At 35.6% G+C, this 27,608-nt stretch overlaps 2 protein-coding genes across 5 annotated transcripts in view; one reads left to right on the forward strand and one right to left on the reverse strand.

Moving 5' to 3' along the window:
* Nucleotides 1-5,824: 5,824 nt before the first annotated feature.
* Nucleotides 5,825-6,860, forward strand: LOC129941016 (uncharacterized). The gene has a single exon (XM_056049555.1). The coding sequence runs from the start codon at nucleotides 5,945-5,947 to the stop codon at nucleotides 6,764-6,766; it is 822 nt and encodes a 273-aa protein (XP_055905530.1). The 5' UTR covers nucleotides 5,825-5,944; the 3' UTR covers nucleotides 6,767-6,860.
* Nucleotides 6,861-14,722: 7,862 nt separating this feature from the next.
* LOC129943329 (V-type proton ATPase 116 kDa subunit a 1) overlaps nucleotides 14,723-27,608 on the reverse strand; it is a 39,732-nt gene continuing 26,846 nt past the window's right edge. For 3 of the 4 annotated variants that reach the window (XM_056052675.1, XM_056052676.1, XM_056052674.1), the window contains exons 6-11: nucleotides 17,760-17,886; nucleotides 16,533-17,691; nucleotides 16,246-16,463; nucleotides 15,625-15,850; nucleotides 15,386-15,557; nucleotides 14,723-15,315 (exon numbers count right to left, since the gene is read on the reverse strand). In XM_056052675.1, coding sequence (XP_055908650.1) covers nucleotides 15,213-15,315; nucleotides 15,386-15,557; nucleotides 15,625-15,850; nucleotides 16,246-16,463; nucleotides 16,533-17,691; nucleotides 17,760-17,886 — 2,005 coding nt within the window. In that variant the 3' untranslated portion in view covers nucleotides 14,723-15,212. Of the gene's footprint in view, nucleotides 15,316-15,385; nucleotides 15,558-15,624; nucleotides 15,851-16,245; nucleotides 16,464-16,532; nucleotides 17,692-17,759; nucleotides 17,887-18,833; nucleotides 18,879-27,608 lie in introns of all 4 variants that reach the window. The other variant, XM_056052673.1, reaches the window with a different exon arrangement.

The following is a 27,608-nucleotide window of genomic DNA, read 5'->3' on the forward strand; positions in this document are numbered from 1 at the left end:
ATCTGAATGACCTTCATGAAGACTTACCCGGTGGGTTATTTGTGGCGAATATGGTGATTAAGATTTTACTTTATGCAGATGATCTCGTCTTGCTCTCTAACTGCCCTGCTGATTTGCAACTTATGATTGATCATCTTTTCAAGTATTGCTCCCTTTGGGGCCTAAAAATAAACTTAAACAAGTCAAAGATAGTTGTTTTCCGTGATGGTGCAAGAATTTCTAAGAATCTTAAATGGAATTATGGAGAGAACCCCATTGAAATAGTAAACCATTATAAATACCTGGGTGTTATACTTAACTATAATTTGTCTTTTAATAAACATCTCGACTCTAGGCTGGTTATTTCAAAAAATGCAATAAATGCAAAGTGGTCAAATTATATTAAAAACTCTAAAATAGTAATTTCTAAAAAACTTAAGATTTTTAACACTGCAGCCAAATCAATTAAGAAGTATATTGTCTTTGCCCTACCGATAATGGGACAAAGTAGACCTAGTGGATCAAATAGTGATGACGAAACAGACAGAATTTTTCTTTTAGTATACGAAGGGTAAGATTTTGTATTATTGTATGAAAAACAAAAACTGTCTTCGTGAACGTCCCAAGTTATCCCCAGGGCACTTGTTACATTCCATTCTGATAAGTTGAAGTCTTTAATCTCCTCATTTGAACATATTGACTAATAGTTACTATTCCATTTGGATAATTCGAGACCCTCGGATGCCAGAATAGCCACAACTTCTCGTTGTATTTGTTTCAGAGTGTTGAGATCATCTGAGCCGGTTATCATGTCGTCTACATACAAATCTGAACGCAAAACGTTAGCACCAAGTTTGTATTGAGATTCATATTTGTCTCCCAAATACTTGAGACACCATATGTTACCGTATTAAGTTCGTACGTTTCTATAGGTGACTCTTCACTCTCCCTCCATAGAATGTACAGGTACTTTCGTTGCAATGGATGAATTTGAATATGTCTGTACATTTTGACAATGTCAGCAGTCAGCACGTATTTGTGCATTCTAAACCGATACAATATCATGAAAAGATCATCCTGAATTGTGGGACCTACCATTAAGATACTATTGAGAGAAACCTGAGTAGCTATTCTACAGGAAGAATCAAAGACAACCCTTAATTTAGTTGGAGATCTATTTGGACGCAACACACACTGGTGCGGCAAGTAATAGTGGGGTTCGTTTAAGACTGGATTTCTAACGAGAAACATGTTACCTAGTGTCTGATACTCCCACAGGAAGTCAACGTAAACTGATTTAAGAGATGACTATTTTTTCAATCTGCGCTCTAAAGACATAAAACGTCGAAAAGCTGCTCCATAGGAATCTCCAAGTGTTTCAGGGTCTTTTTTGAACGGAAGTTTTAGCATGAGTCGTCCACTCGGTAGTTCTTCAATAGATTGGTTGAATAGTTGTTCACACTCCATTTGTTCTTGTGTCCATTTTGATTTTGAACCGTTCCACAAATTTGTTTAAGTTATCATCGCTTACGCTGAAACAGCAACTGTTTCTTTGATTTCCTGAACGCTGTTTGTACCTTCGAGACGCAATTCATCCCAAATGGGTGTTTTGTAGCAGCGGCATTTCGGGACCCAATTTGATCTGACCCACGAGCAATAATCCGAAAAAGGCTTCGGCTCCGAGAAGAATGTCGATTGCAGCTGGCTGATTAACCTGTTCGTCAGCAAGCTCGATGTTGTTCGATATATTTCAACTGGTAACGTCCAGAGCAACAACAGGTTGGTATCCAGTGCTGGAAGGTGCAACAAGAAATTCTATTGAAAGTCCGAATGCAGAATAACGCGATCGGATTTTAGTTTGGGTTGATGAGCTTATTCTGGTTTCTGTTGCCCCAATGCCAATGATATCTACGTTTTTCGTTTGCTTTTGAGGATTAAGTGAACGAGCGAACTCTTCTTTGATGAAGTTGACCTGCGACCCAGAATCCAACAAAACTCTATTAAGTTGATATCCTCCATATCTTTTTCCATTGCAGAATTGGTTGCAGCAATGTTTTTAAGTTCCAGTAACATTTGTTGCACCGCCTTGACGATGAAGCAGCAAATGATGTTTCTTTTTACAGTGGTTTCACCTGATGGCTGAAAAACATTTTGTTACATTGTTGCCTTTAGCAAGGCAGTTAATACAAATACCCAAATTTTTGACATTAGTGAATCGGTCAATAGTAGATAATTGAAGAAAAGAAGCGCAATTGCTTATAGCATGAGAAACACAGAAACTATACAAGGACGTTGCATCGTAGCAAACGATGGACGAAGAGCATCTGCAGCCCAATGCTTGGGTCGAAAAGAAGATTTTTTACTTTCTGTCTTTATGAGTTTTGGTTCTTGACACAAAGTCTTACTTTCACGAGCTTCCAAATACTGACAACGCTTATTTATTAGGTCCGAACATTTCTGCCACGTTGGAAAATTGTTCGTCCCATTTGGATTGAGTTTCAGAATCTGCTTTAGGCATGGCAAGATGAATTATAATGCCGTTACAAATGTCTGACTCTGTACCTAATGACTTTAATGAGCTGAACAAAGGTGAAACATAGTTTAACAAGTTTCTTAACTGTGACGTAGAAGATTTTTGAACCTTAGGTAAATCGAAAAAATGGGATATATTCTCTAGGAAAATGAGACAATCATTATCAAAACGTTCTTTTAATCGTTCGAGAGCCTTTTCATAATTTTCATCTCTAACTTGAAATGCCTTTACAGTGCTGAGCGCTGCACCTTGTCAGCAACTAAGCAAAGGGTTAAATTTTTCTATTTTCGAAAGGGTGAGATTACTATCGCCAAGTTTTGTAAATGAGTTGATAAAGTTTTTGTAATCGGAATATTTTACATCGAAGCGACAACATTACTGGTACACAAGAATGGTTTAGAGTTGTAAGTCACTAGGCCCTAGTTTTATACGTTCAAGTTCAATTACAACATATACACAAGGTCTGATCACAAAGGATAAGCTACAATGGGCTCTCAACAGCTTCAAACCATTTAAAGCTGGTATAATACCAGTCGAATTACAAAAGGCTTCTGATATAATTGCACCAATCCTTGAGGCAATTTTTACCGGCTGCCTTTACCTGGTCCATGTTCCCTCGGCATGGAGAGAAGTTAAAGTTGTTTTTATACCTAAAGCAGGTAAATGCTCCCAAGTCAATCCTAAAGATCTACGACCTATAAGTCTATCATCATTCCTTCTTAAGACCCTGAAAAGATTGATTGATATCCATTTAAGGGCACGTATCGATATAAGACTTCTGTCTTCGTCTCAACATGCCTCCTGTAAAGGTAAATCGGTGGAAACAGCGTTACACGCTTTAGTACGCACCATCGAATATTCCCTCCATCATAAAGAGTTCACTATGGTTGCTTTCCTTGACATCGAAGGTGCCTTTAACAACGTGGACACATCTGCAATCACATCTGCACTGACATCTCTAAATGTAGAGAGTTCGCTTCGGGAGTTTATTCATTTAATGGTTACTAGCAGAATAATTAACTCAAAGCTGGGCAAGTCTTCTAGCAGACGATTCGTTAGTAGAGGGACACCGCAAGGTGGTGTTCTATCCCCTCTCCTCTGGAACCTAGTGGTGAATGAGATCCTAACTAGTCTGGATGCGGAGGGTTTCAGAGTGATAACCTATGCGGACGGCGTTGCTATAGCAGTTTTAGGAAAGCATCTTAATATCCTAAAAGAACTCTTACAAAATGCCTTAGACAGACTAATACTTTGGGCTGATCGGTGTGGACTGGGTGTTATCCCACATAAAACCGATCTGGTCTTATTTTCGAGGAGATACAAAATTCCATTTGTCAACCCTCCTTATATTAAAGGAATCCAATTAAAATTCTCAGACGAGGCTAAATACCTGGGTCTTTTCTTAGACAAAAAACTAAATTGGAAACGCAACGTACAGGAAAGAGTCAAAAAAGCTACTGTAGCTCTCTTTTCTTGCAAAAAAGCTATTGGTAATAAATGGGGTTCACAACCCAGAATCACGCATTGGCTATACACATCGGTAATTAGACCGATTTTAACGTACGGTGTGGCAGTATGGTGGACTGCTTTAGAGAAAGGTATAAACAGGGATAAGTTAAATAAAGTCCAACGTTCAGCCTGTCTATGTATAAGCGGATCGCTTCGCACGACCCCGTCTGCAGCACTGGACACCTTGCTCTACCTTACACCTCTTGACATATTTAGCAAACAAATAGTAGCTGCAAGCTCTGCTATTCGCCTCAATGCTTCGTCGCAGTGGACTAACATCAACATTGGCTACTCCGTAATTCTAAGGTACTTAGAATCAATTCCAAAGCACACAGACAACAACATCCCCCAACTACAATTCGACAGAAACTTCCAGATTTCTATACCTACCAGATCTTTTTGGGAGAATAGGACATTCTTGGAGGATGAGTCAATCCATTTCTACACTGATGGGTCAAAAACAAAAGAAGGGGTTGGTGGAGGTGTGTACTCTGAACGACTGAAATTAAGTCTCTCATTCCGCCTTCCCAATCATTGTAGTTTGTCCAGGCAGAACTTTTGGCGATTAAAGAAGTCTTGTCTTGGCTCAAAGAAAATGTGATATTAACATCTGATATCCGTATTGTCTCTGACAGCCAGGCCACCATCAAATCTCTGGACTCTGTCTCTATAAAATCTATAACAGTCCATAACTGACGATCATCTCTAATGGAGATGGCGCAACAGTTTAATATTCACCTTTGTTGGGTGCCGGGCCATAGAGACATTCCAGGTAACTGTAAGGCAGATGAACTCACCAGGAACGGTACAGTACAGCCCATCCTACCACGTTTGGCAAGTACTGGCATACCAATCGCTAATTGTAAACTGTTGCTAATGCAAGACGCTGCGAGGAGGGCAGGCACCAGGTGCAACAACATCACCACGTGTCAAACCACAAAAAACATCTGACCAAAAACGTTCAAGGTGCTTGCTCTCTCTAAGCAAATCGCATATAAGCTCGATAATAGGTGTCATAACCGGACACTGTCTAATAGGAAAGCACTCCACGAGACTAGGCGTATTCTCAAATGACTTTTGCAGAAGCTGTATGGACGAGGAAAAGGAAGAAACGGTTCTTCATCTTCTCTGCACATGCCCTGCTCTAGCTCGAAAACGCAAGAATTACCTAGGAGAATTCTTCTTTAACGATCTAAACGATCTAAATCATATCGGTATAATCAGCCTCTCACGTTTCTTAAGGGACTCAAGCTGGTTCCATTGAGCTTAGGAGGAAGCCTCAAGATTCATGTGGTATCACAATGGGCCATTAAACTGCCCTAAGTGTGTCCGTTTCCATCTTGGACAGCAACTATAACCTAACCTAGGCCCTAGTTCTCCACGGACTGTTGCGCCACCCAATTTATTTATTTAAATACATGATGCAGAAGCTTGGACTATGACATAAGCTGATGAAAGCACCTTGGGTCATTTCGAGAGAGAAGTTCTTCGGGTGATATACGGCCGCATATACGTAGAAGGTGAGTGGAGTAGAAGATGGAACGGCGAGCTGTACGGACTGTACAGGGACATCTACATAGCTAGAAGGATAATAGCCCAACGACTGAGATGATGGGTTACGTAAAGCGCATTTAAACGAATGATCTGGCCGGGAAAGTTTTCAAATCAACGCCCCACATCCAGCTAGGGACTGAACTAGAAGGAGAAGTTTGTTCGGTGAGGCCCTAGTTCACACATAACTGTAGCTCCACCTTAAGTAAGCAAGTATTTAAGTGAGCATAATCATACAAAAATATGAATCTAATAATTGTTTCATTTTAAGTCATAATTAAAACATTTTTCAAGTTAAAAACATAACAAAATTTTAAGTGAAATAATAATAATCGAACAAAAACCACATAAAAAGTTCTTTTTGTATGGTTTATGGAAAAAAGTCTTTCTGAAAATAACACTCCAGTAGTTCACCTTCGTCTTATACCTGTAACACGTGAAATAAAACTGGCAATGATGGATTTCAACAGCCCAAGTCTGGAAAACGAAGAAAACACCACAAAATCCTTAAACGAATTGGTAAAAGAAGAAATCGATGATAGCCTCAGAAGCCTTAAATCAAACATTGAAAATTGTGTGAAAAAAGAAGAATTACCCGAAATAATAAATCAATGCATTCAAGACAATCTTACTCTTTGTCCTAGTGCCCATCAACTTAGCAGTCTTACACCACTAGCTACATCATCATTCGCTTCCAATGAAGTCCAGGACGAATCAGAATCAAATGACGATGATGTGCTAATGAAAGAAAATATCATAAAATTAGAAAAACGAATAAATTTCCTCGAATCTAAATTATCGTCGGTTTTTCAACTGATTCCAAATTTAAAGATTATTCCACCAAATTTTAAAATTGATCCAGCACCAATAAAATTTGATAAGAGCATCGATGCGGGTCAATTATTATCATCAACATCTGATAAAACCACTCAAGACGGAGGTAATTGTGATTTTGAGAATATGAGCTCGTCTGAAAAGGATGAAGTGAATCCTTATGATGAAATGTATTACGAATGGCGTCAGAATAAAATGAATTTACTGCACTATAAGCACTCTGAATGTAGTTTAGAACTGAATAAAAAACTTGTAATGGAATCTTCCCACGGTGTTCTGCCAAACTATACCTTGCCAGCAGCGATGAGTAAATCGCAGGTTAAAGCAAGGTTTATAAATTCACAGCATCTACTGATATAAAGAAAATCCAAAATAAATAAATATCAGTTTATATTGTTATTTTATTTGATAATTCCTCCATTTACTCAGTTTAAATACATTTTTTTTAAATGCATCCGTGTTTTCTTCTTTTGATAATTTGAAAATCAGTTGAGAGTGTCAAACTTGTTCATACCACATAAAGGACTTGAAAGTAAGGCAAGTTTCTAGAATCCGATTCGCCAGCTGCAAAAAAATTGCCTTCCAACTAACGCAACTTTATTGGAAAGTTAATCAAGAAAAACTTCCTAAGGGGGTTTTCCATGGGTGAAATAATTCAATTTATTCTTGATCTGTGAAAACAAAAATTTTCAAAGTTTTTGCATTCCATGGGACAAAATAAATTAATTTATTTTTGTATTTAATATCAAATCTGCAAATCATGATTTTTGGGCACATTTACGCCTCCTAACACCAAAATTAATACAGGAGTGGAATCGGCTAGGGTGGTTGTTGACTGTTGACAGTCAAAATAATCGAATTTGATCTGTGCAAGGTGCAAGCTTACGTAAAAACACAAGAAAAGTAAGAATATTATTTAAACACAGACAATTTGATACTTTTTTTAGATATTTTATAGAAATCATTTTAAAATGTCACCACAGCAACAACGAATTGTGACAATTACATATATTTAGAAATTGTTCAATCCAACTGAATTGAATTGAATCAGCTTAGGTTAGGTTAGGTTAAAGTGGCTGCGAATTCATAATCCACACACTTAGGCCAAAAGAAAAGGCCCACTGTGATACAACATGAATCTAGAGAGTTACTTCCCACAAGTTGAACCAGTTTGAGCTTTTTATAAAGCAAAGGAGATATTTGATATCCTTTTTAGATAGTTAGCTGGGATTATCAAAATAGTATTCTCCCAGATGAAGTTTGCGTCTTTCTGAAAGAGCAGGGCAAGTGCAGAGGAGATGAGAGATTGTTTCCTCTTCTTATTCGTCCATACAGCTCCTGCAGAAGTCATTTGAGGCTACACCAAGTCGTATGGCGTGTCTGCCTATAAGACAATGTCCCGTAAGGACACCCATTAGGGGGCTAATATGAAGTCTGCTTTGAGATAACAATTCTTTAGAGCGCCTTAGGTCCAGTGAAGGCCATATGATTTTTTTGGGCTGCCCATGTTGGTAAATTGTGCCACATAGAGTTTGCTATAGCAAAAGCTGTTTCTTTTAGCAGAAGTTTACATGTAGCTATCGGTATACGTATCTCCTCCCTTTCAGATGAAATAGGCATGACATTTCCATTTTCAGCGAGTTCATCGGCTCTACAATTTCCCGTGGTGTCTCTGTGGCCCGTCACCCAACAGAGGTGAATGTTAAATTGCTGCGCCATCTCCATAAGAGACGATCGACAATCGAGGTGTTGGACATTTGGTTGAGACACCGTCAAGGAATTTGATAGCTTCCTGACTGTCAGAGAAGATGCGGATATCAGGAGTTGATATCACGTTTTCTCTTAGCCAAGAAAGAACCTCTTTGATCGCTAAAATTTCCGCTTGGAAGGCGCTACAATGATAAGGAAGGAGGAATAAGATGCTTGGATTAAGCTTTTCTGAGTACACACCACTACCAACTCATTTGTCTTGGATCCATCTGTATAAAAATGAATACTTTTGCTATCCCGTTTTTTTGTCTTCCCATTCATCTCTGGATGGAATGGATACCTGGAAGTTTTTTCCAAATAGGGGTTTAGGAATAGCGTAGTCTATGTACTTTGGTATAGAACCAAAGAGGTTCAAAATGATGGAGTGCCCCACATTGTTGTTGGTCCATTGATATGAGGCGTCGAGTCTTGATAATCAACTCACAGAGTGTGTATTCGACGTTTAGGGTCGTCATAAAGGAAGTGATAGCGGATGTGTCAACGTTGTTGAAAGCGCCCTCAATATCAGGAAGGCCACCATAGTATATTTCTTTTGCTCTAGGGAGTATTCGATAGTTGTTACCAGAGTGTGCAAGGCTGTTTCTACCGATTTCCCTTTGCAGTATAAACATGCCGAGCATGGTCTAGAACCCAAAATAATACCGATTTCTAACGTTTGCTAAGCATGACCTAGAACCCAAAATAATACCGATATCTACCGTTTACTAAGCATGGCCTAAAACCCAAAATAATACCAGTACCAGAACCCTGATGCCGGTATTTAGCATAGATCAGAACCCTGGTGATGCCGGTAAATTAGAACCCTCTAGTTACAACTACTAACGTTTAGCTGGGAATTTGACAACCCTACCACGCTCGTTAACACGTACACAAAGTTACTCTAATACAATGACAAAAACAATTCCAATCGTGTTCCATATTCACTTTCTTACTTAAAGTCGCGATACAGTCCTGTGTGAACTAGGACCTAATCCAGCAAACTTTTCCATCTAGCTCGGTCCCTATCTAAAAGTCACCAGTTGCGCACTCCAAGTTGTTTGGGTGCACTTTCTACTTGATTCGTAGACTTTCCGGTCCTGAACATTGGTTTCCATGCGCTCTTCGTGACCCAGCCATCTCATTCGTTGGACTTTTATCATTCTGGCTAAGTCTATTTAGCTGTACAACCCGTAGAGCTTGTCGTGTTCCAAGCGCCACGAAAAAAAGCAATGTTTGAAAAAATCTGAATTTGACCACGAAAAACCCAACAATATCATATCAAGCCAAGTTTTTTTATGTCAAAATGACAGCTGATCATGTTTTTGCATTTAACTGATGTATTTTCTTTTGCACAATTCCATTTAATATTTTGTGTAAAAGGTTTTCTTCTCAAATTGGAAAGTAATAATTAATATTTCTATACAATACAAATACAAATACAAATCGTGATGGACTTGTAGCTTGCCTGAAGAGTGTTTTGTAGACAATTATGCTGTTGATAGTTTTTGTACGATAAACTGAAGGTAAAGATTAGTGAAGTAAAGTTTTAAGTTTAAAATGTATGACACTTGAAAAAGTAACTAGTTGCCTTCAAAATGAAGTTCTAATATTTTCTAAACCTGCCCAATTGTTCAGCCCTGTCGAATATATGTATGTACGTTTAGAGAATTTCTGTTTAATTTCATCGAAATGTTTTCATCACTGACATCATGCTTTGATTAATTAACATTTGGAAGATTGGCCTATAAAGTTGACGATTGAGATCTGTACAATTTCGTCTAGGCCGTTCCTGTGATTTTTTTCAAGATCTGTAGTGTGAATGTTTAGGCTCTCATTATGAGTAGCGAAGCGAGATTAAAAACTTGCAAACTTGGCTAGCACTAAATTATGATTGCTGAATGTTCGACAATTTAAAGGCACAAAACGTCAAATTCTATCGAATCAAAATATTCAGTGATAACCCTAGCGAATTCAGAAGGGTCATTCCGTAAAACGATTATCGTCAGACGATATCGTTTCGACGATAGTCTCACTTCACGTAAGACGATAATCGTCAAAGTAACAACAAAACGATAGCGTTTGCTCGATAGCTAATTAGGTATCGTCTGCTATTAATTTCTATTGATAACTAAGCTAATTGAAGTAAAAATTTTGTTTTTCCTACAAAACGAAAATAAAAAAAAAACATAATTAGTACGGTAACGAAGGAAATTAATAGATGAAAAACACTTTCTATCTCTTCTAACCCATATGTATTTTTTGTATATACAAAACATAAGTATATAAATAAGGAATCTTTCTTCTTTCTACGTTTGATATGCAACGGTTTTTGTTTCGTTCTTGCGCAGAGCACTAATCCAAAATAGTTTCGGGAACAACAAATATTTTGGAAGCCAAGTATTGTCCCTTGTGGATTAAATGGAGCCTTATCTTGGATCCCTTGAACAGGGGTGTCATTCCGTAATTTCCGAAACGATAATCGTCAAAACGATTATCATTAACGATATCGTCAATAATTTGCTTCACGTAACTTTATCACTATCGTCTCGTTCAATCGTTTTCAGTATAAGTTCGTTGAGTATATTCCAAATGTCAAAATGAACTCAACGAAAGATAATGCTTGTTCAATAACTTCAAAATGTTATTAAACTTGGTTTTTCTCTATGGGAAATTTTGAAAATTTGCAAAAAACCTATTGTTAATAAACATACCAATTATTTTGTGATGTTTGTTGTTATTGTCACTTTTTGTTTTTGTGTTTTCATTTGTTGCCGCTGAAGATAAAACTATACTATCAAAATGTTTGCTCAATGTCTTATATTTTTGTAAATCAGCTGCAGTAATAAACCCAATTTGGTCAAAGGGAAGGAAATGAAGACTTCATTTTATCCACAAGGAACATAACTTGGCTTCAAAAATATTTAATGTTTCCAAAACTAATTTGGATAAGTGCTTTGTGCAATTGCGATACAAAAATCGTTGCCTGTCGAATATACCAATGTTCCTTCGTCCCAAAGTTTCAATAGTTACAAAAAATTTTAATATTGAATGTATATACATTATGAATGTAGAACGACAACCGCCTGGCAAATTTATTCTTTATAATATCATTATAAAGTCCTCTTTTGCAAATCCAGAACTACAATTGTTTTATTTATTCATTATAACAGCAATTAAAAGAGATTACTTATGTTTTGTATTTAAAAAAAAGGGTAACCGAATTCATTGTATTTTTTTGAGTTTTTACTTTCATTTTGTAACAAAACTAAACTACACCGAAACTTTTTTGATTCAATTTGCTTAGTTGTCAATGGAAATTTATAGCAGACGATACCTATTTAGCTATCGTGCAAACGCTATCGTTTTGACGATATCACTTTGACGATTATCGTCTTACGTGAAGTGAGACTATCGTCGAAACGATATCGTCTAGCGATTATCGTTTTACGGAATGACCCCCCAGAATTATGTTTAATCTTATTGGCCAAGGAAGAATGTTCATCAATACATTTTATTAACATTTGCAGCCGATTTTGTGTTACTGACCTATGGATACTAACAATTATAATTGTATTTATTATTTCACAATATCAGATACACAAACAATTTTTGAAATTAAAGTTTTATCGTCGGTAGGAACAAATAAAAGCACAAAAAGTTACATTAACAATTATATACAATTATACACCACAAAACAGTTGGAATGTTTATTAACAACATATTTTTTGCGAATTTTCAAAATTTCCCATCGAACAAGGATTTTTATCGTCATAGTATAAGAGTATTTGAAATATACGATCTTATACTGAAAAAGATTGACGAGACAATAGTGATAAAGTTACGTGAAGCAAATTATTGACGATATTGCTAATGATAATCGTTTTGACGATTATCTTTTTTAAAATTACGGAATGACTGCCCAGAGTTTCCGTGTTTGTTAAAATGAGTGATGAAAGAAAAAGGTATTTGCAAATAACTTTTATATTATTATAACAAAAACAGAAAGTAAAAAATTATATTTTCAAGGACAAAATGCAAATCAATTTGATAGGTTGGTGCAATTGATGGAAACGAATCCCGGTATGGCTGCATAGGAGTATTCGGTTCATCAAAATGGAACCAAAAAGATTATTGGCAAAGTTTTGCAGAAGAACTCAACACTCTTGGACAACCGTTTCGTGAAGAAAAAGATTGGCATTAGGATTGTTGATAAAAATTTGTAGTTTCCATTAAAGAAGTTTTTATTTGCAAAAAGTTTGGTTGGACTACAATATAAAACTCAAACAAAACATTGCTCAAAATAAAAAAAATCCACAGCTACTGGTGGAGAACCATACCGCCAGGCGTCTTTGTTTCCTTTGGAGCATGCCTTTGACCGACTTTTAGTTTGAGCCAGGGGCAGAGTACGAATCCATAAACGAATCGAATATCAGATTCGTATCGGATTGGCTTTCGAAAAGCTTTACAGAGTAGGGCCACAAGCAGTTAATTCACAAGGCAATTGCTTTGACACATCGCCGGCTGAATGCTTAAATGCCCCACAGACCACTTTTTCGAGAAACTGAGTTAGAGATGCAGTTATACTAATTTGTATGTTCTCTTTCGTTTGTTGCTATTCCCGTTGCTCATCTCTATTATTAATAAAGTTACAGAAAACAGTTTTGCTCCATAGACCACATATTTTCGGTTCTGTTCGTGCTTATTTGCCGCATATCCAAAATTTGTGCAAGGTGGGGCAGTTTTTCTATTAAAGTTTTAAAAACAGACGCTTAATGCTTAAATTCATCATATCTATATGAGATGGCATATAGAGCAGGAAACCTCTCACAATCTATTGAAACAAAATGACATTTTTCCTGCTTATGTGCCCTATATCCATGGACAAAAGTGCAATCAGCCGAAAAAGAAGAAGTAACATTTTCGATATCACTTATTTATTATTTATTTTTTTTGTAAATCATTTTTTTAAATAAAATTTAAATACAAAAATTAATTAAAAACCCAAAAAATGCTGTATATAATTAATTAAATATTTATTGATTATTATTCGACGCTTCAATTCTGATTTTGATAGTTTTCAGGGCTGATTAAGTAATATCTGCAGTGTTTATAAGGATAATTTCTCAAAAAAGGCCATATTTTTTTTTAAATATTTTTTTAAAAATAAAAACGAGGTAAAAATAAGGGGAAAAAAATATTCTTAAAGACTATTTCTATATCTTCAGGTTCAAAAACTATATAAATGCATTTAGAGTATTCTTAATAAGGTTTTTATCGATAATATTCAAGCATTTTTTTTTTTTCGTTTTTACTAAAATGAATAAAAACAAAAAAGGTAAAAACCAAAAATAATTAATGTGAAAAACTGTGAAAAAATACTTAAACTTAATCCTATGAATGCTGAAGTATTTTTTAAACCAATTCCAAATAAAATTGAATGTATTTTTCTAGGAAATTTTAAGAACCAAAGTTCAAGTTGGGTATTTTTTATTGTAAAGTGTAAAAATACTTTGTTATTTTTCATACTTTTTTTATCGACCTAAAATTAAGCTAATGTAATATAGGAAAGGGTTAAGCCATTATATTAATATTCCTTTTTGTTTTATATTTTTATCACTACAAGTAGATTTAAAAAAATTAAAAGTGCTAAAAATTTTATATTTTATTATTATTTTTGCTATCATTGAATTCCCAATGTTAAAAGCATTAAGGTTCTATATCCATAGGAAATTTGCAGTTTGGTTTTCATTGATTTAACATTCGTATGGAAAGGGTTCTATATCCATTTTTGACTTTTTCTAAACTTTTATTTTTTTAAAATAACCATACATTTTTTTAACCCTAGGACTGTAAATTTAAAAAAACAAATATTCCATTCATGTATATAAAAATTCAAAGGTCGAAATTTTCAAATGCAAAATTACGAAATTATGTTTCAAACCTTAAAATTCGTTTTCTGAGGAATAATTTTTTTGTGTATGTGACATATTCACAGGATTTACGTTCAACCGATGTGACGACTAATTCTGAAAAACTTTAACAAGATATTAGTATTAACTTGGAGCCATATGAACAGGTTAAAGGATCTTTTCAAGAAAACTAATTGATGCCAAGTGCAACGGAGGGCTACCAAACCAAACAAAATCATCTGCACAACATATGTAAGTCGGAATAGACCAACAGATCTTGTAGATGTATCTTTATCCTTTCTTCCCTCCTTCTGTCATAATCTTTTATCTTCAAAAAACAAATCAAAGTTGCTATTATAATTGTTTTTTTAATAAATAAATTAGAAGATAAGAAGACAATCTGAGAAATACAATATTAATTTAAACTCATTATTTGACGTTTCGTTTATTTTAAAATAAAATAATGTTCAAAAGGGTGATGAATCTATAGTTGGTGCAGTTCAGAAGGTCAGATAGGGGCAAATAATCTACCAGACTATAATAATAAAAGATCCATTCAAAAAAGTTAACTTTGGGAAAACCAATCGAACAAAATTTACAGATGGAAATATATTCGACCAAAATATGTAGCAAATGAAAAATAAATAACAACACAACATTTACCTTAACGGCAAAACAACTAAATGTTTGTTTTTATTAATACATATATGTAATCGTTACAATTATTTGCACATTGATCTGGTTAAGTTTAGTTTATTACAACTTTTTTTTTTCTCAACAATAAATACACAATCTGAAGTTATAATGGAATATTAATTATTTATGGGAATAAAATTTAATTTTTTTAATAGAATATGTAAGTTTATATATTTCAAGCATAAATGAATATAAATACATAAACTGTGTGCTACACTCTTTTAACATAGCATAAATATTTTATAATGCAAGCTAAATTAAATATTTATTTAACTATTATTATTAATATGTTAATAGGTGCCCTTTTGCTTGTCATATAATAATAATCTCAAAAGTTCTTGGTATTTTGGTATATTATGTTTATATTTATTCTAATTAATAAATTCTCTAAAAAGTTTAAATTCATCGGAAAGAAAAGTAGTTCAATGGTTGGCATGAACTTGAACTTGATCTTATTCCTCTGGTGCAACAGCGCCAGTTTCCAAAATAGCCTCGAATGCAAATGGTGTAAAAGCATAACCTTGACCGGAATAGAATTTGCTCTGGAACTCAACCCTAAAAGAAAAATCATCATCATTACACAGACACACACATACGAGCAGATTTGTTCGTGTTTTTTTCTTACCAATGCAAACGTAAAGTATGCAAGAAAGCCGACAAGCCTTCCATTAAAACAAGAATTCCGACAGTGAGAATAGCCCAGAATGAAAACACAATCCACAACATGATACCACCTAACCAGCCATCTTGACGTAAACCAATCGACAAAACCATGGTCCACAAGACTTCAGCAAGTTCTAAATATGAAAAATAACAAAAAGAATTAAAAAAAGAAGTTTGAGGAAAAGGGTTTCTTTTAATTACGAGCATGAGCCAATGACAAAGCCCACAAACGGAGATACGAAGCAGTATGAGAGACCGATCCAAGAACGTATTCAATTGTATGGATGCCCTGATGAATGAAAATCTCAGACATCTCTTCCTCATCGTGTCCGCCTCCTCCGCCATGTCCGCCTTCGGTGTTTGTCATTCCTTCAGCATTCATTCCAGCTTCAGCATCGCCATTTCCAACAGGATGAATCGGTTGGATCTGTAAATTGTATGTTGTGTCAGAAATCAAAGAATATTTTTGTATACACGAGAAAACAGTTTTTTAAAACAACCAAATCGTAAATAAACAAAATACATCGAGAGTAGCTGGTTAAACATTAAAACTAACCTCTTCCTAGTGTTTTTGGAATTGGAAATGTTTTTGGTGTACACAAATAGATTAAAAATAAATAATTAGGAATACGTCTATAACACACGCCAAGCATTTTAAAATTAAATATTATAATATGATGACATTTTATGGTTTAAGCGTGTTGTGGAATTTATTTGGACTCAAAATAAGTCGACAGATAAATTCCATATAACAACAAGCGGGTGACTACAATGAGTTTGATTGATTTTTGGTTTTAACAAATGGATCGTTTTTTCACTTACGTTAGCAAGCTTCCGTTGTTTCATGATGTGGAATGGTTTTCCCAATAGCATAACAGGAATACAGCCCAAAGCAATCAAAACCAAAAGTTTCTCAAAGAATGCTTGTCCAGCATACATATAAGGACTGCAATCATCAGTAGGGGTATTTGGTGGCTTGAAGAGGACCATATTAATGAATGTTATCAAAATAGATGGTGCGCAAGAAGCCGAGTATGGTGCTGGAAAAAAAAATAAAAAATGAAATTAAAACAAAAATCCGTAAAAAAACAGTGTACACTTTTTCTTACGGTCCCTATCAGCAGCATAACGATTCCATTTAATAAACATCAACAAAGCCATATAGAAGAACAAAAACAACAAAAATATCATCTGTGGAATAAATTCGAACAGGATCGAAATACGGTTCTTGAAGTAACGATGATTATGCCAGCTCATAATGACTCCGAAAATCATATGAATCACACCAAAAATAATAGATATCTTCATTTTGTAGGCATTTTGAAAGATAATCTTGTTGGCACTTGCAATCTGCCATACAGGATCCATTCCAAAGGGATATGGATAACCTTCGTAATCTTTGGTAGCTGGATTCAATTGTAATTGTTTGTTTGTCATGATAGTAGATTCATTGTAATGAATCTTCCAGTGCGATCCAAATATGTTAAGTGATTTTGAAAAGATGTCATTATAAATAAGTCCAGTGTACATAGAGAAAACACCCATCAAAAAGATAATATATCTCCCGCCGAAGAAAATATTCCAGATTTCATTGTCAGTTTTGCGTGCAGCTAGTCCCTTCTCCTTGCGAATCATCCATAAGCCGAATAGTGCCATAATGGCTCCGTGTCCCAAATCACCAAACATCACAGCAAACAAAAAGGGGAAAGTAATAATTGTATATGGAGCCGGATTCATTTCCCGATAGCTGGCTACACCATACGCATCGATAAGAGCCTGGAAGGCTTTGGTGAACTTATTGGTTCGATTGTAAGTTGGCGGATTCTCGAATGTTTGCATTCGATTGAGAATCGGCGGAACTGATGAACCCGAGCGTTCAGTACCACGACGCAATGCCAATTGAATAGTTTCTATATCCAGCACTGGCACCCAGCATTCGGCGATCAAACACTTTTGTGTGACATCCAAATTGAAAAGATTCAAAGTATGGTAGATGGCTTTGATCTTGCGAACTTTAACAAACCAATTCTTAAGATTCTTAGCAGCAGCTACCAAAACCCGATGACGATGGTCTTGAGTCTGTCCCAAGACAGTGTTGAGATCTTCAATACGTGTCATTACACCCATGGCCATTTCACGACGATCGGCTGGTGCCTCAGGGCAGGGATATAAAGTTGCACGGAATCCCTCACAGATCTTCTTTACTCGTGTTTTGAGTTGGTCTCCTTGGAAAAAGATGATGAAGACCGACTTGTATACTTGATCGCCCTATTTTTAAATTTTAAGAGTTAAGAGATTATGATTTAGTAACGCAAACAAAAAATAATGCAACTTACATTAGCTGGATCTTCCAATGGAGATTCAATCATTGCTTGCCGCAAAAATACATTACCACGGCATGCTCTCCATAACATTCTCTCGAAAGCTGGCAATCTTTCACGAAGGATCACACCAGCAACGAAGCTATACGACGAACATTGGGAAATTGGAAAATATTTTAATAAAAAAAGAAAAATACTTTTTCGAGGATTTTGTTATTATCGCACACTCTCAACTATCATTATTCACTGGAGACACAATTTGTTTAGATTTTCAATATTTAAACTGTGTCGTTCGTACCATATAATAATAATCATGTTTCAGAGGTTAGATCAAAATTATATAAGAGCATCACCATATCCAACGTTCCTATACTCTTCTAAGTGAGGAACTCATAGTGAGGTCTATGAGCTTAGAATTGAAATGACCTAGTATATGAAAGATGAGTTTAGTTAACCCAGGTCCCATATCCATGTAAGAAGAGACAATTATATAATCGAACGACACAGTTTATGTTCTCTCTTTGCAGATTATGTTTTTGTTATATAAAATTCGATCTAAATAAATGTTTTATTATTGTTTTATTGAGAACAAAAATGCACATATTCATTTGTCGTATAAAACAAGATGATGTTTTAGAACTAACGAATCACTCACTATATTCTACATCACGAATGATGAATACATAATATTATAAATAAACTAATAACTACGACATATTTTAATTTTGAATTAAAATACAAAAAACATAAAATGAAACAATTCACACTAAAAAAGAAGCAAAATAAAAATAAAATAATAAGAAAACAAACGTTTTTCAATTCGGGCAAACATTCAATTAACTTATAATAAATTTTTTAATTATTTTAATGAATTATTTTATGATGGATTGTTTTCGTTTAGGTATGAAAGGGTGCATGATAAAAATTTGGAAGACAATTTTATACAAAAATCAAACGAAGAAAAGCACTGGCATACAAAAAATTATAATAAAAACATAAAATCGATGAAGACTGATTAACATTAGCAAAATGTTTAGTTAAAGGCTTTATTCTGTTTTTGGTTTTTATATTCTTATTCATTTTACCAACCATGGCAGATAATCTTCACCACGCTCTTGTGACTTTTCCAGAAAACTAAACAAAATAAAGTAATATTAAAGGTAGAAAATGTTGTTTTTTTAAAAAAAGAATCCATTATAGCAATATTTAATTTTTTTAAGTATTCACTAGATTATTGTTTATTTTGTATTACAATTAAAATTTACAAGACTTCTGTTTTATTATTTTGCCCTTTTAACATATATTTTGAAATTTGTGATGCTTTTTAAAGAGGTCTTAGGTTCTAGTTAATAAGATCGACACTTCTTGGTAAAATCATAAAATTATGTTTTTATAACCTTGTCATGGTCTCCTGTTCTTTATAACAGGAGTAATCTCAGTCGGGTGGTCTAGAGCGATTGAGCAAATTTGTATGTTGAATTTTTCTTGGTATTTACTAATTTTTTTCTTAAACTTCCCACAAGTGAAGATCCCAGTTGGCTAAAATATCTCTAGCACATTATTTTTAAAGAAATCGTGTTAGTTGCAATTAAATGTTTACTAAGCGAACAAATCTTGTCCATAAAGTCACGGATTACAATTTTTTAGAGTGAGGGATAATGGGAAGAAATAAGAAATAGTTACCATATTCGGAATTTTGACAAATCTTCCAAGTAAATTGGCCAAACTTACATACCAACTTTTACTGTTTAAAATGAATAAGGATTACATTTTTTTAAAATGTTTAGACATTTTTTTTGGTCTTTGAATTTTGTTTTTGTCCAAAAACTAAAAAATTGTTTCAACGGTTTTGAAGTGAATCGAATATTCGACTTTCACATTTATGTTCACTTCAAAGGAAATAAAGCTTTTTTCAAAAAATATATTATTTTATTTGAACGTTCAATATCACATTTATAAATATAACAGCATCTCGAATTTTCAGAACGTTATATTTGAGTTGAATTCTGGGTTTAATATTGAGTAAGAGGGGTTTGAATCATTCTTTTAAAAGGTTTACTGTGACTTCGGAAAAGTTCATTCAATACATCAATTTAAGGAATTAATCTTATTAAATGGATAAGGAATTCGTTGAAGTTAACAAGAAATTTACAAAATCAGGCTTATTTTTAGGTAGGTAGAGATAGTTTTGGCAGTAGTATTATGTGTCGAGTTGGTAGGCAAATCTCTCAGCAGTTATAAACCATTGCAATTTTTATTTCGAAACGCTCATTGAGATCGTCTAGGAACGTACGTACACAAATTCTCTCTTTGGTCAAAGCGGGACTGTTTCGAAACTAAGGTAAGGCTAAGGTAAGTCGTTTGTTTAAGCGTCTGGTAGCTTTATTCAGAAACAACATATTTGTTGGAAAACGACTATACAATTTTTGTTGTGACAGCTTTTAGCTATCACCCTACACGGATAAAATTCTGTATTTTGATTGTCATTCATTACCTTAGCCGATTCCACCGCTTGTTATACCCTTAAAAAAATGTGGGCTATATCTTTCTATATATTAGCCTGCAGTCACAAAAATCGATCAAATTTCGCTCTTCAAATCGGCAGGAAATAACTTTCTCGATTAAAGAATTATAACAAGCTTGAGAAAGTTCGTACTATGATCAACATTCAAAAAAGTCTCATAGGAAAATATAATATAGTGAACAATTTTAAAGTCTCGGACTAGGTGCTTTCATGTTTATCATGGCAAAATCATTTTTGTCTACAGAACACTCCTCAGGCAAGCTAAAAGTCCATCAAGATTTGTATTTTGTATTGTAAACAAATATTACTTATTTCTTTTCGAAATTTACAAGGAAGCTTTTTACAGAAAGCATTAAATGAAGGTGTGCAGAAAATAAATAAATCATAGAATACTACAGTACAGCTTTCGGTTGAATGAAAAAACATGACCAATTGTCATTTTGACATAAGTTGACTTGACTTGATAGTTAGGGTGATTTTTCTTGACTAACTTTCCAATAAATTAGCCTTAATTGAAAGGCAATTTTTTTACAGCTTGCCAATCAGATGCTAAAAACTTGCCTTACTTTCAAGTCAACCTGAACTGAACCTGCCCATTGAAAACAAACATTCGAATTTTTTTGACAGGTCGTGTGTAGGTTAGGTTAGGTTATAGTGGCTATCCAAGATGGAAACGGACACACTTAGGCTAGTTTAATGGCCCATTGTGATACCACATGAATCTTGAGGCTTCCTCCTAAGCTCAATGGAACCAGCTTGAGTCCCTTAAGAAACGTGAGAAGCTGATTATACCGATATAATTTAGATCGTTAAAGAAGAATTCTCCTAGGTAATTCTTGCGTTTTTGAGCTAGAGCAGGGCATGTGCAGAGAAGATGAAGTACCGTTTCTTCCTCGTCCATACAGCTTCTGCAAAAGTCATTTAAGAATACGCCTAGTCTCGTGGCGTGCTTTCCTATAAGATAGTGTCCGGTTATGACACCTATTATCGAGCTTCTATGCGATTTGCTTAGAGAGAGCAAGCACCTTGAACGTTTTAAATCCAGTGTTGGCCAGATGTTTTTTGTGACTTCACACGTGATGATGTTGTTCCACCTGGTGCCTCCCCTTCTCACAGCGTCTTGCATTAGCAGCAGTTTACAAGTAGCGATTGGTATGCCAGTACTTGCCAAACGTGGTAGCATGGGCTGTACTGTACCGTTCCTGGTGAGTTCATCTGCCTTACAGTTACCTGGAATGTCTCTATGGCCCAGCACCCAGCAAAGGTGAATATTAAACTGTTGCGCCATCTCCATTAGATTTGATCGACAGTTATGGACTGTTATAGAGTTTGTAGAGACAGAGTCCAGAGATTTGATAGCGGCCTGGCTGTCAGAGAAAATACGGATATCAGATGTTGATATCACGTTTTCTTTGAGCCAAGACTTCCTTAATCGGCAAAAGTTCCGCCTGGAACACGCTACAATGAATGAGAGACTTAATTTCAGTCGTTCAGAGTACACACCTCCACCAACCCCTTCTTTGGTTTTTGAGCCATCCTCCCAAAAAGATCTAGTAGGTAAGGTATAGAAATCTAGAAATTTCTGTCGAATTGTAGTTGGGGGATGGTGTAGTCTGTGTGCTTTGGAATTGATTCTAAGTACCTTAGAATTACGGAGTGGCCAATGTTGTTGTTAGTCCACTGCGACGAAGCATTGAGGCGAATAGCAGAGCTTGCAGCTATTTGTTTGCTAAATATGTCAAGAGGTGTAAGGTAGAGCAAGGTGTCCAGTGCTGCAGACGGGGTCGTGCGAAGCGATCCGCTTATACATAGACAGGCTGAACGTTGGACTTTATTTAACTTATCCCTGTTTATACCTTTAGCTTTTTTGCAAGAAAAGAGAGCTACAGTAGCTTTTTTGACCTTTTCCTGTACGTTGCGTTCCCAATTTAGTTTTTTGTCTAAGGCAAGACCCAGGTATTTAGCCTCGTCTGAGAATTTTAGTTGGTTTCCTTTAATATAAGGAGGGTTGACAAATGGAATTTGGTATCTCCTCGAAAATAAGACCAGATCGGTTTTGTGTGAGTTAACACCCAGTCCACACCAATCAGCCCAAAGTATTAGTCTGTCCAAGGCATTTTGTAAGAGTTCTTTTAGGATATTAAGATGCTTTCCTGAAACTGCTATAGCAACGTCGTCCGCATAGGCTATCACTCTGAAGCCTTGTATCGATACGTGCCCTTAAATGGATATCAATCAATCTTTCCAGGGTCTTTAGAAGGAATAATGATACTTATAGGTCGTAGATCTTTAGGATTGACTTGGGAGCATTTACCTGCCTTAGGTATAAAAACAACTTTAACTTCTCTCCATGCCGAGGGAACATGGACCAGGTAAAGACAGCTGGTAAAAATTGCATCAAGGATTGGAGCAATTATATCGAAAGCCTATTGTAATTCGGTCGTTTGTAGCTATCATTTAAAATTTCTGTCATTGAAACAAATTTTCTGATTAAAATTCACCGACAAATTTGTACTGACAGACATTTGTTTTTGGAATTGTGAAATGATTCGTTTCACTTTTGGACATACAAATATCAGCTGTTCGGGAAAATAGAAAAATACATTTTTAAAGAAAAATAAATGCGCAATTACACTTTTTATTCCTAAAAAAATAGCTTAGAAACCACCTCAAGATTCATATAATAATTTTAAATAAGATACAAACTTTTCCTAAAAAGCTGGTAATACATGACCTCATAAGTAAGCCTTACTCAATTTTACAGAAATAATGGAACTTTGTCATAAGAAAGTGCAGAATCCCGAATAAATTGACACAACTTTTTAAATTGACCATGACTTATATAACAAGCCAAGTCAATAAAACCGGATTGCTAGCCAAAAAAATCAACATCTACAATGAACTCCGATAAAAGGATGGTTTGAATGAATAAGTGGTACGCAATTCCTTTATCCAGATGACACAAAATTCGTGTTTACACATTAGTGAAAGTTAAACAAGGTACATGGTTGTGTTGACTGCGACAAGTACAAGGAAAACAAGGTAGCGGAGCATAAATTTGAATTAGTGCAGCCCTCCAATGTCTTTGGTCAATAGTAACAGCCGATAACAACATAGAAGAAGAAATACTATCTAGTAACTCACATATGGCTCCCCGACCTCGGCGCTTAGCCAAAGGCATTCCGACAACTTAAGCGAGTTTGAAAGGAAGGTTTTAAGGAAAGTTGTTGGCCCTTTTAAGTGAGGGCCATGAAAGCAATCTACTTCTAAGCTTATATTTTGACAAAATTAAGCTCGGTAGATCCCGGTGGGCTAGACACTTAGCTCGTATGAGCGAAGATGAACAAGCTCGGAAATTCCTTTGTAGTACATTTTATGGTAGGCGACAGAGTGTTTACGACCATTCTTACACAGAAGAAATGCCGTAGGCCAGGACACACAAAGCCTTGAGGTACACAACTGAATGGTGTCGGCCATTTTTAGTCATTGCAAAAGTATAACCTCAGAGTGCAAACTCTGAAGCTTCATTAAATTTTTTGTTTTGAAATGACAAAGAACAACGCGTGGTACACATTTAAGCGATACAGAAGTGGCAAAATTCAAGCTTTTCGGTCAAGTTGACTAAGCTTAAAATCTATTGCTAGGAATTCGGGCGTCTGCAGAAGCTGGCATGTCCCGGTAGGAGCCGTTTAATAGGTGCTGCATCCAAGTCGGAACATTCTTTGCGGAAAATGCGTGACGAATTGGGGTTAGGAGCTTCGGTTTCAAAAGTTCGGGGCAAAATGGTGTCTGACAGCATTCCACAAATAAGAAGGGTTAGAATTTGCCCGTCAAAACATTGGTAAGCCATGTATAACATTCCATTCATTTACACTTAGCCCTTGAATTTCCAAATGGCATAATCTTATGAATGTTTTTGATTTTAGATTATTTTTAGTGACGAAAATAATTTTAGCCTTGATGGGCCAGATAGTTACAACGGATTTTGGCAAGATCATTAGAAAGAGTGGACAGCAAACTCTCTAGAATGTAACCATATTAAAATTCTTGGGGGAATTTCGACACTCAGAATTTGTCAGTTTAGCTGAGCTGCGAAAGAAAATTGTGGAAAAATGGAACTCTATTGACGAATTCATATAAAAAAAATATTGTCAACAGTATGCCAAACAGAATTTTTAGCTTGGTTGAAAATAGGGACAGCAAGATCCCTTACTAATTCTTCCTAAAAAAATGGACTACAATAAAAACAAAATTTAAATTCGGCTTTACTTCTGCAATTCCCAAATTCTATTCAATAAAAAAAATAGTAAGGTATAAATCCCCTTTCAAGTTTTCAATAAGACGCATTTTTACAGGGCGGTTATACTTATGCAAACCACTGTATATGACGTTAAGGTCAGATCGAGTCTTTTCGCGGTCAATTTGTTTTCTTTCGAACGCAATGTTGTAGCTTATTCGTTGTTTTGTCGAGTTTTCGCTAGAGTTACAGGCGTTACATGTATCATTTCTAGGTAGGCGGAATGTCAATTTAAATGAGTATTAAAAAAGTTTCTATAAAAAAACTCATTAACAAGAAATCCTGGATCTTTGCATTCTATGAGACACTGCTCAATGTCCAAAAGCGAAAACGCAACAAAATTCAAGTACTAAATCTAGGTTTATGTAGATAGACAGTTAACTCCCGAAAGTTACTCCAAGGTTGAGTTACAAGAAAGGCATACTTGCATGCATGTAACTCCTTCGTACAAATAAATATATTGTAGTTATTATTTTTTGATTCCAAAAAGGAGGTAGGCTATTCTAACGCCTTCTTCTTCGACTTATTAAAAAAAAAAGTTGTTTCGTTGAACCCTTTTAACACTAGAGTGCACGCGTGGCCTACTTTTGTAGACCACAGCAACAGTTTTCTTCATAACTAAACAGTTTTTTATGTCAGATTAGTGTCAGTTCAGATAATCCTCATCAACTAAATTTGTCAACAGGTCAGTATCTCATTTCACGTGTTCGCGATTGCATTGTTATGTAATTAACTGACAAAGTAACTTGTCTACCATAGTAGTCCGCGCGAATATACGTGTAAAAATTTAGGTAAGCTTAAGTAGTCCGCGCGAGTATTCGTGTACCAATTTGTTTTGTTTTCTGTTTCTGTTTGCTTAGAAAATAAAGGTTTAGGACCTAGATAGATGGCTTTTGGAGATAGACGGCCCTATCGAGGTATCCGTCGGAGCGGAATTCTCCCCGATTTTATCCGAATCGAAGACATTTTGCTTCAAGGTAGTTGTCCGATCAGCTTATCGGACATTCTCTCCGACAAAATTCAAAGCATGCAATTTGCATGCGATGCTTTGCGATGAAGTATGTACTTGTTTTGTTTGATTCTTGACAGATAGAAACATAGAATTTTCCGAAGTCCTCCGACAAGTTCTTGTTGCGGAGGGTGTTGCTTTTTTTAAAAAATAGGTTTAAGAACCAAAGAAAAACGCCATGAAGGCTTGTGATATTTTTGTTTTCAAATATATAAATTTATTTTTAAAAAATGTTTATGTATCAAAGTTGTGTTGAACTATTTCATTTCGAATTGTAGCTGCTTGGCTTCGAAGCAAATTAGTCTGAATTTCATGAATTTCTTCTTCCGAATTGTTTAAATCTTCATGCTCGAAAATTTCATAACTTGAATCCTATTTTCTTTATTTTGCGCACTAATCTCATTTGATTCAGCGTCCAAAAATAAACCAACACTACCCGTTTCTTATTATTATTGCTTGTATAAAGTCAAATAAATAAATAAAACTTATGTTTCAACAGTTTATTTTCAATTTATTCTTTTTCTTTGACACTTCAAATGGAAACAAAAACATATGTTTGAAATAGGGAGGGGACTTTATTCGATAGTTTTGATTTAAAAATCGTTGCATCTAATTAAATGTCTTAAAAATGCTAGCGCATTTTTATACCTCAACCGGAATTCAATCTCCGAAAAGGGATGCGTTGCGGAGAAAGTTCCGCTCCGACGGTTACCTCGATAGGGCCGAGAGACTGATGATGTCTTCGATGTTCCAATTGACAGTAAAGAAGAGGAACTTGCACCGTTCCCGGATTTTGAAAACCTGGTTCGTGAGCGTGAAGTGGACATTCAAGAATTCCAAACTAGATTGGACGACTCTGACGACTTTTCGGATTCAGATAATATACCTCTCGCGGAATTGTTTGGTAGAAGATCATCAGCCTACAAATGTCGAAATGGTACAATTTGGTCAAAAAATGTACCACCAGCTACTCGAACTCGAGCCCATAACATTTGGGTAAGACGACCAGGCCCAAAAGGGGAAGTAGCTAGGAAAGCCAAGGATACGGTGTAGAGTTTTGAATTATTTTTTACAAAGGACATTATGAATATTCCTGTTAGTTGCACTAATATATAAAGGGTGATTTTTTTGAGGTTAGGATTTTCATGCATTAGTATTTGACAGATCACGCGAGATTTCAGACATGGTGTCAAAGAGAAAGATGCTCAGTATGCTTTGACATTTCATCATGAATAGACTTACTAACGAGCAACGCTTGCAAATCATTGAATTTTATTACCAAAATCAGTGTTCGGTTCGAAATGTGTTTCGCGCTTTACGTCCGATTTATGGTCTACATAATCGACCAAGTGAGCAAACAATTAATGCGATTGTGACCAAGTTTCGCACTCAGTTTACTTTATTGGACATTAAACCAACCACACGAATGCGTACAGTGCGTACAGAAGAGAATATTGCGTCTGTTTCTGAGAGTGTTGCTGAAGACCGTATGTCGATTCGTCGCCGTTCGCAGCAATTGGGTTTGTGTTATTCGACCACATGGAAGATTTTACGCAAAGATCTTGGTGTAAAACCGTATAAAATACAGCTCGTGCAAGAACTGAAGCCGAACGATCTGCCACAACGTCGAATTTTCAGTGAATGGGCCCTAGAAAAGTTGGCAGAAAATCCGCTTTTTTATCGACAAATTTTGTTCAGCGATGAGGCTCATTTCTGGTTGAATGGCTACGTAAATAAGCAAAATTGCCGCATTTGGAGTGAAGAGCAACCAGAAGCCGTTCAAGAACTACCCATGCATCCCGAAAAATGCACTGTTTGGTGTGGTTTGTACGCTGGTGGAGTCATTGGACCGTATTTTTTCAAAGATGCTGTTGGACGCAACGTTACGGTGAATGGCGATCGCTATCGTTCAATGCTAACAAACTTTTTGTTGCCAAAAATGGAAGAACTGAACTTGGTTGACATGTGGTTTCAACAAGATGGCGCTACATGCCACACAGCTCGCGATTCTATGGCCATTTTGAGGGAAAACTT

Source organism: Eupeodes corollae, chromosome 1 (assembly GCF_945859685.1).
Source record: "Eupeodes corollae chromosome 1, idEupCoro1.1, whole genome shotgun sequence".
NCBI lineage: Eukaryota > Metazoa > Arthropoda > Insecta > Diptera > Syrphidae > Eupeodes > Eupeodes corollae.